General features: G+C 37.5%; 1 protein-coding gene across 2 annotated transcripts; it reads right to left on the bottom strand.

The window, feature by feature from the left end:
- Positions 1 to 4820: 4820 nt before the first annotated feature.
- On the bottom strand, positions 4821 to 10352 carry LOC103509360. 2 transcript variants are annotated; one of them, XM_008473969.2, is made up of 5 exons: positions 9899 to 10352; positions 9056 to 9332; positions 6775 to 8107; positions 6347 to 6557; positions 4821 to 6139 (listed from the first exon to the last, which is right to left on the bottom strand). In XM_008473969.2, the coding sequence occupies exons 1-5, from the start codon at positions 9986 to 9988 to the stop codon at positions 4946 to 4948; spliced, it is 3105 nt and encodes a 1034-aa protein (XP_008472191.2). In that variant the 5' UTR covers positions 9989 to 10352; the 3' UTR covers positions 4821 to 4945. The 2 variants fall into 2 exon arrangements, with proteins under 2 accessions (XP_008472191.2, XP_026679527.1); XM_026823726.1 differs by having other exon boundaries at positions 6347 to 6717; positions 6935 to 8107.
- Between the last annotated feature and the right edge of the window lie 3235 nt (positions 10353 to 13587).

Here is a 13587-nt window from a genome sequence, read left to right as displayed (position 1 = left end):
ACGCTTGATGTGGCCTGTGGCGTGGCATGCCCATCCCGTAGTTTGCCTTTCGTCAGATGGGCGAGAAGGGGCACAATACTTCCCATTTAGGTGCTGGGTCAACACGAGAACACCAGAAAGTAACCCGTTGAAATATTTGCAATCGAAAAACGAGTACAAATTTTTGTCGATGGTGGGATTCGAACCCGGGACCTTCTGCATGGCAAGCAAGCGCGTTACCACTGGACTAACCGTGCCCCCGCTTATCACTTATCAGTCTTCTTACACCTTTGATACATGAGAGGTCAGGAGAGGCGATCCCATTTATAAATCAAACCGTCCTCCCCTGATCTACCACACATGTTAATCAGATGAGAGCAATCAAATTCACTATAATATGGGCCACCCTGATTTTGTTTATAAATTCCCCAAATCTAAACTAAGAGTCGAACATGTAGGTCTGGCGGTAATGAGAGTGTCTTTCTCAACTGGATTACCTGGGTTCGATTCGCTTTAAAAAGTTTAGTAGTAGGCAATCATGATCGATTCGTGAAACGTGAATGACGTTCTGCTTAGGTCAAGTTTTACCACCGTGGATTATTCTCAGGATAGAGCTCAATCCGAGGATGACCTGGGTAATAAGTTTAGGCAAATCCTCGTTTCATCTCAATCCCGAGTTGGAAAACCCCCGCATTAATGTCAAGTCTACATCAAGAATGTTTATCTCACACAAGTGTTAAAATGTTGTTTTCTTTTTCTCTTTTGAACACGAAAATTGTGGGACATCTTCAATTCTTCAAACATACACTTATGAAGTGTGTTTTATTTTATTTTTTAATAACCCCTATTCTATTCTGTTTTCTTTCCCATTCTCGAATCTTTTCTTTTTCCTTCTCTTCTCTCTGTTCTACCCTTCTCTTCGTCCTCCTTCTCATTTCTCTTAATTTCTCTCGTCTGTTCTCTTCTTTCTTCTCTCCACTCCCATTCTTTTTTCTCTCTTCTCTTCACTTCTAATCTCTCGTCTCTTCTATTCTATATTTTCTTCTCTTTCGTTCTCTCTTTGCTTTTTCTTCTCTTCAGAAATGAAATGTCTTTCGTTCTCCTTCTATTCTCTCACCTAAATAATCTGTCTTGTTTCGCTTTAATGTCAAGTGATTAGTGACCCTAGAGAAAAGATGAAAGAAATTTCGAGTTAAATATTTTACATCTTCAAATTTCGTTAAAATCTTGTTTCATTTTCCTTTCGAATTAATTTGTTGACGTACAAGGGCCATACAAGACGATTGTGGAGATTTTACATGCATTTTAACCTCTACATACAGAATTTGAAACAATTAACAAAAATATCTAGTTGACAGTAAAAACAAAATAGGTACCTAGTAGAAATGTAAAAATATTAATGAATATGGAAAAAAAATCTCGAATAAAGAGAGCGCTTTTTAGTAAAACGTTGAATGAATCTTTAGTATGTATCTAAGTTCTGACTTAGATATTATAACTAGTTCGTATAGTTCCACCCCTCTCTTAGATAAGGCAATTATAAGAGAAATCTGTTGAAATTTGAACCATTTGCTAACGAAATACCAAATTCGAATCAGAATCTCCAAAAGGCACTTAAAAATATCGAAAATACCCAATACCTATATGTAGGTTAATGATCTTCAATAGTGCTTGAAAATACTTGAAATGTCGAAAGCCTGGCTTGAAATCAATCAAAACAATTAGAATTTCATACTTGTATATTGTTCTATGGAGTTTAATTGAATCTATTAGGTACCCCATCAGCATGTCAGGGCTGGTCAAAGTCTAGGGAAATAATATGTAATAGTGGTGATTGTGACATCTCCACCAATGTTAGTGGTGGATGTGCCTGGTTCACTTACCTATTACTTGCAGTCGCAAACCTAAAAGAAATTAATATTTTTGAACCTGATTTTATAAATGACTTTCCTTACACTCAGTTATTTTATGCCTTGGCAACTGCACTTTTGAATCTTTTCATGAGTGGGTAGGTTATTTGTAGACCAAATCAGATTGAATGAGGTGTAGACGACATTTGTGCCAAGCATTTATACCTACTTAACAAAATGGAAATTCCTTCTAAATCTACTTTATCCTATATACATATGTGGATGTGAAATACTCTGCCATCCCTGGCCCTCTAGGTTGATGTTATTGGGTAGGTACTCTTTGCTCTCTGGCCATACATAGGTATAATACAAGTATTTATAATGAAAGTAGGTACCTACCTACCTAGATAAATTGAGTGATGCTGTGTTTCCATTTGTTTTTATTGTACAGACAGGCGCCCGAAAACACTCAAAACAACCAAACATATGTTAACCCTCTTTTCAAACCAGCAGTAATGGAAATTCCTTCTAAATCTACTTTATCCTATATACATATGTGGATGTGAAATACTCTGCCATCCCTGGCCCTCTAGGTTGATGTTAGTGGGTATAGGTACTCTTTGCCCTCTGGCTCTGGCCATACAACATAACCAGATATATGTAGGTATAATACAAGTATTTATAATGAAAGTAGGTACCTACCTACCTAGATAAATTGAGTGCTGCTGTGTTTCCATTTGTTTTCATTGTACAGACAGGCGCCCGAAAACACTCAAAACAACCAAACATATGTTAACCCTCTTTTCAAACCAGCAGCACGTGATTACACAACTTTCTGAGAGATTTCTGAAGTTAAACAACATTGTGGGTGGCTGGGTGGTTGGTATCTTAAACAATGTACAAAAACGTAAATTGAACCGAAACCATTAAAGCAGAACAAAACGATACCTAATAATTTACATATTTACTTTTCGAAATTGTAGCAGAAAAACAAAATAGCCAATTGTCAATTTACGTGTCCACAATAAAAGTAGCAGCCATCCGTTGGTATCTTAAACAATGTACAAAAACGTAAATTGAACCGAAACCATTAAAGCAGAACAAAACGATACCTAATAATTTACATATTTAGTTTTCGAAATTGTAGCAGAAAAACAAAATAGCCAATTGTCAATTTACGTGTCCACAATAAAAGTAGTAAAGCTAGATGAGGAGGTAGCCAATTCCTTACGAATTACTGAAACAGTGATTATCTGGACACAATGACAGGTAACTGAGAGCTTCTGTTGGGTTCAATCAAATCTCTTAGAAGAGGGTTAAAAGCGTTCACCTCTGCTCTTAGAGAAGACTTCTGGACACAATGACAGGTAACTGAGAGCTTCTGTTGGGTTCAATCAAATCTCCTAGAAGAGGGTTAAAAGCGTTCACCTCTGCTCTTTGTGAACGGAGTAAAGACAGCTTTAACGTAGTAAAGACACAGGTCCACACATTGTCTATGGCCGTCAATCGACGAGGTGAATCTATGTTGTCGAGGCAGTGTGGACGGTTTCAGTCATCGATGGACTGTCGACTATGTGTGCGGACATAGCTTAAGATCTATGTTTTAACGTTAACTGGAGGATTGGCATTCATACGTGTTAACCCTTTCAGTAATTCAGTGTAGTTTACCTGTATACCTATGTCTGTTCTTTCCACGATAACTCTTGAACGATTCGTCCGATTTTGCTGAAATCTGGCAAGCATGTTTGTAGGTTGGTAATATTGAGGAAATTTTAGAATTTTTGACCCCGTTGTGCTTTTATGGGCTGTCGACAGACCAATATTGTGAGTGAGTTACAATAGCGAGTTACCTATAGGCTGCTTTACTTCTCAAGGATGATCATAAAATGAAGAAGAAGAAGAAGAAGAAGAAAAAAAGACCATGAAGAAGTACGTATATTTTTACTAAGTATTACTAAGTATTGCAATCGGTCCAAAATTTCAAAATCGGGAAATGGTTGGAAATATCCGTTTTGGGATTCCCTGATGTCAAAAAAGTGGTTTTTAGCCCATGGTCTGTACATATGTATGTACGTACGTACTACAGGTTTAAATGGGAAAAAGTTGCAAAATTTCAAAATCGGGAAATGGTTGGAAATATCCGTTTTGGGATTCCCTGATGTCAAAAAAGTGGTTTTTAGCCCATGGTCTGTACGTATGTATGTACGTAGGTACTACAGGTTTAAATGGGAAAAAGTGAAAAGTTTTTCAAAATCGGGAAATGGTTGGAAATATCCGTTTTGGGATTCCCTGATGTCAAAAAAGTAGTTTTTAGCCCATGGTCTGTACGTATGTATGTACGTACGTACTACAGGTTTAAATGGGAAAAAGTGAAAAGTTGTGAACAAAATATCTCTAGAACGGTTTGTCGTAAAGCGATGAAATTTGGTATGATATACGGGTATGGTCCAAGGACGCGACCTGTAACAATTTGGTAAAAATCGGACAGTCACTCATCCAGATATCAACCAAAGTCAATGTTGCTTCGGACTTCGAAAAAAAATCCAATTTTTTGTATACTTTAAATGATTCCTTATTACACGGGGAGTATTTTAAGATAGAAAATTTTCCACCAAAAAATGGCCGCCGTAGGCGGCGCAAAAAAAAGGTTAAATTTTTGAACATTTTAAACGATTTCTTATTACATGGGGAGTATTTTGAAATAGAAAAATTTCGGCCAAAAATCGGCCGCCATATAGGCCACTTGGGACTTGATTTTTTTTTTCATTCCGCAAATGTAATAGAAAGTCGTGTGATGTTCACACCAGATTTTTTGATAATGCATAAATAATGGAACTCGTAAGTGGAATAGGCGGATTTCGTTCTAAATCAATATTTTTTTCGCTGATTTTCAGGGAAATGTACAAATCGTGTATCAGATGGCGGAATAAAATTCGAGCGTTCTACAATTCAAATACGTATTCTGCAAATGTAATAGAAAGTCGTGTGATGTTCACACCAGATTTTTTTTTTTCATTCCGCAAATGTAATAGAAAGTCGTGTGATGTTCACACCAGATTGTTGATATTACATAAATAATGGAACTCGTAAGTGGAATAGGTGGATTTCGTTCTAAATCAATATTTTTTTCGCTGATTTTCAGGGAAATGTACAAATCGTGTATCGGATGGCGGAATAAAATTCGATCGTTCTACAATAGTCACCACAAGTGGTTTCAGATTGCCCGAACATTTCTTTATCTTTGGTCTGTCCTGACTATCTTCATTATCAGGAGTAATACCACTTCTGGGAGTGCTATTGATTCTAGGAGTACTGCTCCTTCTAAGATTGTTACTGGTGGTTGTTTTATGATCAATATTGGCTTCATTTTTTAAACTAGGGCGAACTCCATCAGTTGTTTCGTCGTTTGTTTTATCGTTTTTGTCCGGCACAGTTATAGTAGAAGTTGGGTTAGTTTTAGCTGTGAATCTGCTCGCAGGTGGATTGGAAGTTGTTTGAGTATCTCGATCATCACTTGGAATTTTTTCGCTAGTGTCTACCTTCGTCCAAGGTATCAATGGAGTAATAGGACTCGAGCGGGTTCTGCCAGGGATTCTATCTTGAGGATTTAACCAGTATGGGTTGAAGAGTCTCTGGACATCCTCATTGACAGTTGGATGGATTCCAACATTGTCTGCGGTGCTAGGAGTGTTTTTGGTGAAGGTAGAACAAGGAGTGGTTATACTTGTCCTCATGGTCTCGTATCTGCCTTTGAAGCGATTCTGCCAGTACGGATTGAAATTTGGTTGTTCCGCATCTTGATCTTTGTCTGGTAGTTTTGGTGCGTTGAATACTTTCCGGGGTGTTTCAGATGTAGTTGTGTGAACATTGTTGGTTGTGAGTCTGCTGTTTTGAGTTATCCAATATGGATCGAAATGGCTAGTGGCTGTTAATTTTGTTGTTGTACTCGTCCTTACTGTTGTTGGTGTCTGGGTGTCTATAGTTTGTTTACTTTCATTTTCCTTCATAACAATGAACGCCCTCAGATCCTCTGGAATATCCATACCACGTTGAATGTAATACAAGGCGGCTGCTATCCACGGTGGTAGCTCATATGTGGTTGTACTGTTTGGTAGTATGTCTACAGTTGTTAGTCGAGCTACATTCAGGATATTAGATTTTTCAGTTTTACTTTGAGCTTTTGGATCATTTCCTCCATATGAAATGGTTACCGGACTTTTTTCTTTCGCAATATTTTTCGTGACTGGGTACTTCTGATCGGTTGGTTCAACAATGGGATCATTGCCAAGACTTCTGGTTTTAAAATCAATTTTCGGATGGGTCCATTTAGGTGCTGGGTCAACACGAGAACACCAGAAAGTAACCCGTTGAAATATTTGTAAATCAATTTTCGGATGGGTTAGTTTGCGTTTTTTACCCGAAGGATCATCTTGTGTTTGATTTCTTTTCGAAGTGAACTGAGCACTGCTTTTTTCTTCTTTTCTATCTCTGGCAGAGCTCGTTCTCTGGAAATCAATTTTCGGATGGGTTAGTTTGCGTTTTTTACCCGAAGGATCATCTTGTGTTTGATTTCTTTTCGAAGTGAACTGAGCACTGCCTTTTTCTTCGTTTCTATCTCTGGCAGAGCTCGTTCTCTGACTATTGTCGGCACATGGACATTCTGTGGAAATATTGTCTTCGTTAGATGGCTTGGCTGGATTTGGTTTTACTATGTGATTGTGTCTTATGGTTTGGTCATCTCTTGCCTTAGCGTCCCCATTTTGTTCATCTGATTTACTGTCGTTACAGTTGGGTTTTTTGTTCTTTCCATCAACCACATTGAAATTCATTTTTAGCACTACTGAGTTGTCATTGAATGAGTTGTGGGCGTGAATTTTGGGTCCTCTATTTCCTTCAGATTTTGTCTCCAAGTTATTTCCAGTTATTGAGTGATTGTTTGGTTATGGTTTGGTCATCTCTTGCCTTAGCGTCCCCATTTTGTTCATCTGATTTACTGTCGTTACAGTTGGGTTTTTTGTTCTTTCCATCGACCACATTGAAATTCATTTTAAGCACTACTGAGTTGTCATTGAATGAGTTGTGGGCGTGAATTTTGGGTCCTCTATCTCCTTCAGATTTTGTCTCCAAGTTATTTTCAGTTATTGAGTGATTGTTTGAATATTTTCCATCCAGACTTTCATTTCCAGGAGTGTGCTCTTTTGGCTGATGTCCTCTACGTTGTGTATCAGTAGGATCTTCAAAAATAACTTGAGGTTTAAGCGTTACAATTTCTTTTGGATGAGAGCGCATTGTAAATTGATTAATGACTTGTTCAATTGGATTGGTTCCACGCGAGTTTTTCACGCGAGTTCCATCATGATCTTTGTCGTGAGGATCATAAACTATAATGTAAACAGGAGGTTCAGCTTCATTTTTCACCCCACCAGAGTCAGGGTAGGTATCCTCTTTATTTCTACCATCTTCATTACTAGGATTTTTGTCTGATGTTCCAGAATCAGGAGTTTTTACATTGGTTTCATCATAATGGTTTCTAGTAGTTGTAGTTCCACGTTTGTCTGTAGGATTGTATTCTTCTGTTGTACGTCTTTGTTTATCGACCACTTGATACTTCCCAGTTATAGTTTCTTGTTCGTTACCATTGTTATTACTTCTAGTCAAGGGTTTTCGTCTATCAGATTCGTCAATAGGGTTTTCATTTTTGGGTCCATATTTATCGTTTGCTTTAGGCTTTTTATTTGTAGGTCTATGTCTATGATGATCGAAATATTCATCATCCATGTTAGGTTTATTAGCATAGGGTTCAGTCGTTCTGTCTCTATGATCAGATCTGGTCTTTCCAGTTGTAAGTCCTTGTCTATTGGGACTTTGATCACTATCAGTTACATTGGATTCTTCCTCTCTCCAATTCATAGGTATGTTATAATAATGATGTTCGATGTCGTGTTTGGAAGGTTCAGAGTTATCTTTGTATTCTGGTTTCTCAGTTGTGTGGAATCGATGGGTATCCAGATAAACTTTGTGCATGACAACCTTGTAGATGGAATCCAAGAGGGAGTTGTACATTGGAGGACCTAGTACGTAGGATGTTGTGGTTTCTATTCTTGTTTCCCTGTCAGTACAGTAATGTTTGTGTTGCATGGCGTTGTAAATAGCTTTGGCTTCCGATAACGAGTTCGTCTCATATCTATGCCGCAAAGGGTTGAAATGAGTGACCTGTCCCCATGGGTGATTGTCAACGTTAGTATCATCTACTCCGTCACCATTGTACAATGGGTGACCTGGGACTTTGCTATCATTGTAGAATGTGTGATTGTAAACGTTGGTGTCATCTACTCCCTGCTCGTTGTCATGGTAATGTGGGTGACTGTGTTCGTTGGTTTGACCATGTTCTCCATTGCTTGGTTTAGCGTGGTCTGTGGATTGATTGTGCTGGTCTGGGTAACTGTGATAGAACTCGATTTCGTGTTCATGCTCCACTTCAATGTATTTAGGTTTGAGTATGGTATCTTTACGAGTATTGGCGACCTCCTTATAGTGTTGAATTAGTCTGTAGAGCTGGAATAAACAAAATATGAAGGTTAGATGAATATGTCATTGTATAATACAATACAATATTAAAATACAATTCACAATGTCATAACATATTCTTATTAAATTGTAATGTTAGCTGATGTCATTGTAAAGAACAAAATAAAATTACATTCTTTGGAAAAATTAAAATAATAATAATAATAATAATAACTGCTAAGTTTTTTTAGTGGTTTTAACCTAAATTCGGCGACAATGGAACAAATACCCCCTCCCTTACATTAACCTCATCCAGTCTGAGTATGGCCTGGAATAACCAACAGCACACGATTGTCCATGTCACCCGTCCGGATATCAACTTTGTTTAACTTGAGTTAGGTATCCGGCGGGAATTGGTGTATTTAAAGTGCTATCGCCTCTGGCTAATAAATAATAGCGATGGTGGTAAACCAAATTTTATCTAAAAATAATAATAAAAAATAATAATAATAAAAAAGAAGAAATAATTTATATTCGACAGATTTTTTTACTTTCTATTATTTATCATTACCATTACCTAAATAGGTAAACCTGCATACATATACATACTTGCTACTTACATCTTCGTAGGATTTGGGCGGACTTTCCGAATAGATGAATATAGAATAGAACACCAATATGATGCCAAACTTGAACAATTTACTCTGCATTTGGGTGACCTGGGACTTTGCTATCATTGTAGAATGTGTGATTGTAAACGTTGGTGTCATCTACTCCCTGCTCGTTGTCATGGTAATGTCGGTGACTGTGTACGTTGGTTTGACCATGTTCTCCATTGCTTGGTTTAGCGTGGTCTGTGGATTGATTGTGCTGGTCTGGGTAACTGTGATAGAACTCGATTTCGTGTTCATGCTCCACTTCAATGTATTTAGGTTTGAGTATGGTATCTTTACGAGTATTGGCGACCTCCTTATAGTGTTGAATTAGTCTGTAGAGCTGGAATAAACAAAATATGAAGGTTAGATGAATATGTCATTGTATAATACAATACAATATTAAAATACAATTCACAATGTCATAACATATTCTTATTAAATTGTAATGTTAGCTGATGTCATTGTAAAGAACAAAATAAAATTACATTCTTTGGAAAAATTAAAATAATAATAATAATAATAATAACTGCTAAGTTTTTTTAGTGGTTTTAACCTAAATTCGGCGACAATGGAACAAATACCCCCTCCCTTACATTAACCTCATCCAGTCTGAGTATGGCCTGGAATAACCAACAGCACACGATTGTCCATGTCACCCGTCCGGATATCAACTTTGTTTAACTTGAGTTAGGTATCCGTCGGGAATTGGTGTATTTAAAGTGCTATCGCCTCTGGCTAATAAATAATAGCGATGGTGGTAAACCAAATTTTATCTAAAAATAATAATGAAAAAAATAATAATAAAAAAGAAGAAATAATTTCTATTCGACAGATTTTTTACTTTCTATTATTTATCATTACCATTACCTAAATAGGTAAACCTGCATATACATACTTGCTACTTACATCTTCGTAGGATTTGGGCGGACTTTCCGAATAGATGGATATAGAATAGAACACCAATATGATGCCAAACTTGAACAATTTACTCTGCATCGCACCATTGAACCAATCATTACATTGCTCTGATCACGAAGGTATTTGGAACTATCAAACACACACCACCTGCAGGTACCATAAACAATTAGGTAGGTATTTTACTTCTGATACCGCAAAAAAATAGGTTATTCAGGATTATTTATAGATAAAATTATTAAAAGTACGCAAGGTAATCAAAGTATTCACATAATCCTTAATATTATTAGAATTGAAATAATACTTGCAGTTAGAATTAAAAAGTCAAAATCGATTAAAAATCACATCAAATTTCTATTTTGGGTCACTCAAATTTTTATTGAAACTACAAATCGGACCACTTCACATAATACACAATCTATTGTTTCCTGGTTCACGTGTACAAGTCGATTGTGCAGTTAGAATTAAAAAGTCAAAATCGATTAAAAATCACATCAAATTTCTATTTTGGGTCACTCAAATTTTTATTGAAACTACAAATCAGACCACTTCACATAATACACAATCTATTGTTTCCTGGTTCACGTGTACAAGTCGATTGTATTAATTTTGGTTTACTGACGCACCTGGGCAGATTCGCAATCGATTACTTGGCATGTGAGGGGAGAGAATTCCAGAAAACCAAATAAAAAACCAAGATAACACGGAATTTAACCAGAAAATAAATTCTCCTGAGGTGCTGAGTAATTGACGATAACTTGAAGTTAAGGTCATTGTTATGAGCCAACACCTGTGTGATAAAATCATGTTTTGATCATTCAAAATGTGAATTTCTTCTTATCGCTTGATTAACCAATACCTAAATTACCTATTCCTAATTCATTTTTTAGTCCGTCCTTCCTTTATTATTACGATAGTAATAAAAAGGTATAATATTGTATTCGCTTCAATCATGTTTTGATCATTCAAAATGTGAATTTCTTCTTATCGCTTGATTAACCAATACCTAAATTACCTATTCCTAATTCATTTTTTAGCCCGTCCTTCCTTTATTATTACGATAGTAATAAAAAGGTATAAAGGACGGGCTATTGTATTCGCTTCATTTCCTCTTTTTAGCCCGTCCTTCCTTTATTATTACGATAGTAATAAAAAGGTATAAAGGACGGGCTATTGTATTCGCTTCAGTGTCGCCTGTCTGTCTTAGCCCGTCCTTCCTTTATTATTACGATAGTAATAAAAAGGTATAAAGGACGGGCTATTGTATTCGCTTCAGTGTCGTCTGTCTGTCCCCATAGAAGGACTTATCCAAACCTGGTCGACCTATATATCAAATTAAAGGTCTTTTTACCAGGAACACGAAAATGGTGGTGCAAATTTTGTCCAGAAAACCATAAAGCCAAAAAACAAAAAAAAAAAAACTGTTTTTTGGGGGATTTTTTGTTGTACTTTCAAGCATCTTGTTTCTTTCCTAGTTTTAGTAACCCTCAATACCTACTCTGGCTCTTCTTTTCTACCTCTTCAGCTTTTACTTCACCTTCTCTCCCTTCTTCCACTTCCATCTTGTATATTTTTTTTTCTTTCTTTGTTCCTTTCCGTTGATCGCATTCCTACAGTCCTCCAATTGGTTCCTATGTACAACATTTGCATTTGAGTTATGTTAGGCTGTGATTTTACCTCTCTTACTTGTTTTACTGTGTGTCGCCCATCACAAGTTCCTATGAAAACAACATGTGTCATACAGTAATCATTATCATAAAACTCAACTGATTGGCAATAAGGAATAAGAAAACTAGCTGACTGACCTCCAGGCAATATGCGAAACAGCGGTTTACATCGTTTGGTGAAAGAAAATTTCGGAAAAGTCGTACCATTTTCCAGTAGTACAGGAAAAACCACTTTCGGGATCATAAAACTCAACTGATTGGCAATAAGGAGTACGATTCTTGTACTACTGGAAAATGGTACGACTTTTCCGAAATTTTCTTTCGCCAAACGATGTAAACCGCCGTTTTGCATGTTGCCTTATGGTCAGTCAGCTAATTTTCGCACTCCTTATGGCCAATCAGTTGAATTTTGTGTAATCTGTTTTTTTATGGATACCTCAAGTGAGGGTTTTTATCCCTGTTTATTTGTCTCATTTAACTGGGCTATTTACAGTATTTTTTTATTTCACCAAAAGAAATAACTTAGTCTGATTTTGATGAAATCCGATTTTGATCCGAGCTTACTGATTGGATTTCAAGTTCTACTGAATCTTTTGGGGGCCTCGAAGGGGTCATTGAGTGAGGAGGTGTACAGGTGGTATGAGGGAATCCGACAAGATTGGCAGAACATCGCCCAGTATTCCTTATTGCCAATCAGTTGAGTTTTATGATCCCGAAAGTGGTTTTTCCTGTACTACTGGAAAATGGTACGACTTTTCCGAAATTTTCTTTCGCCAAACGATGTAAACCGCCGTTTTGCATGTTGCCTTATGGTCAGTCAGCTAATTTTCGCACTCCTTATGGCCAATCAGTTGAATTTTGTGTAATCAGTTTTTTTATGGATACCTCAAGTGAGGGTTTTTATCCCTGTTTATTTGTCTCATTTAACTGGGCTATTTACAGTATTTATTTCACCGAAAGAAATAACTTAGTCTGATTTTGATGAAATCTGATTTTGATGAAATCCGATTTTGATCCGAGCTTACTGAGTGGATTTCAGGTTCTACTGAATCTTTTGGGGGCCTCGAAGGGGTCATTGAGTGAGGAGGTGTACAGGTGGTATGAGGGAATCCGACAAGATTGGCAGAACATCGCCCAGAACCGACCAGAATGGAGAAGACTGGTGGGGGGAGGTCAAGGACCCTCGCGGTCTGTGAATACCCTGGGGGCCGTTTTGCATGTTGCCTTATGGTCAGTCAGCTAATTTTCGCACTCCTTATGGCCAATCAGTTGAATTTTGTGTAATCAGTTTTTTTTATGGATACCTCAAGTGAGGGTTTTTATCCCTGTTTATTTGTCTCATTTAACTGGGCTATTTACAGTATTTATTTCACCGAAAGAAATAACTTAGTCTGATTTCGATGAAATCCGATTTTGATCCGAGCTTACTGAGTGGATTTCAGGTTCTACTGAATCTTTTGGGGGCCTCGAAGGGGTCATTGAGTGAGGAGGTGTACAGGTGGTATGAGGGAATCCGACAAGATTGGCAGACCATCGCCCAGAACCGACAAGAATGGAGAAGACTGGTGGGGGGAGGTCAAGGACCCTCGCGGTCTGTGAATACCCTGGGGTAAGTAAAAGGAGGTGTACAGGTGGTATGAGGGAATCCGACAAGATTGGCAGAACATCGCCCAGAACCGACCAGAATGGAGAAGACTGGTGGGGGGGAGATCAAGGACCCTCGCGGTCTGTGAATACCCTGGGGGTAAGTAAATTAAGTATGTATTATGTACCCGTACTTATGTACTCTATAACATTAACTTTAAGAGAACAATAACTTAATCACCCCCTCCTCTCCTTCCTTCACCCCCCCCCTCTCCAACAATATTCATCCCCTATTCAACTTGTAACTGGAGATTGACCAGTCGAGTGAAAAAACCTCCAAATCTTTGAGAGAGAGAGAGAGAGAGAGAGAGAGAGAGAGAGAGAGAGAGAGAGAGAGAGGAGTGCGCGTGTATAACATGTGTGTTTTCT

This window comes from Diaphorina citri, unplaced genomic scaffold (assembly GCF_000475195.1).
Source record: "Diaphorina citri unplaced genomic scaffold, Diaci psyllid genome assembly version 1.1 scaffold491, whole genome shotgun sequence".
In the NCBI taxonomy this organism is placed as follows: Eukaryota; Metazoa; Arthropoda; class Insecta; order Hemiptera; family Psyllidae; genus Diaphorina; species Diaphorina citri.
The sequence above is the reverse complement of the archived record's forward strand: the minus strand, read 5'-3'. Positions and strand labels throughout refer to the sequence as shown.

Coding starts and splice junctions, on each gene's coding strand:
- LOC103509360 (XM_008473969.2), bottom strand. CDS start 9,988: ATGCAGAGTAAATTGTTCAAGTTTGGCATCATATTGGTGTTCTATTCT. Junction 8,108..9,055: donor CAATGATAGCAAAGTCCCAG/GTCACCCAAATG, acceptor GCAAAGTCCCAG/GTCACCCATTGTACAATGGT. Junction 6,140..6,346: donor GCAAACTAACCCATCCGAAA/ATTGATTTCCAG, acceptor ACCCATCCGAAA/ATTGATTTTAAAACCAGAAG.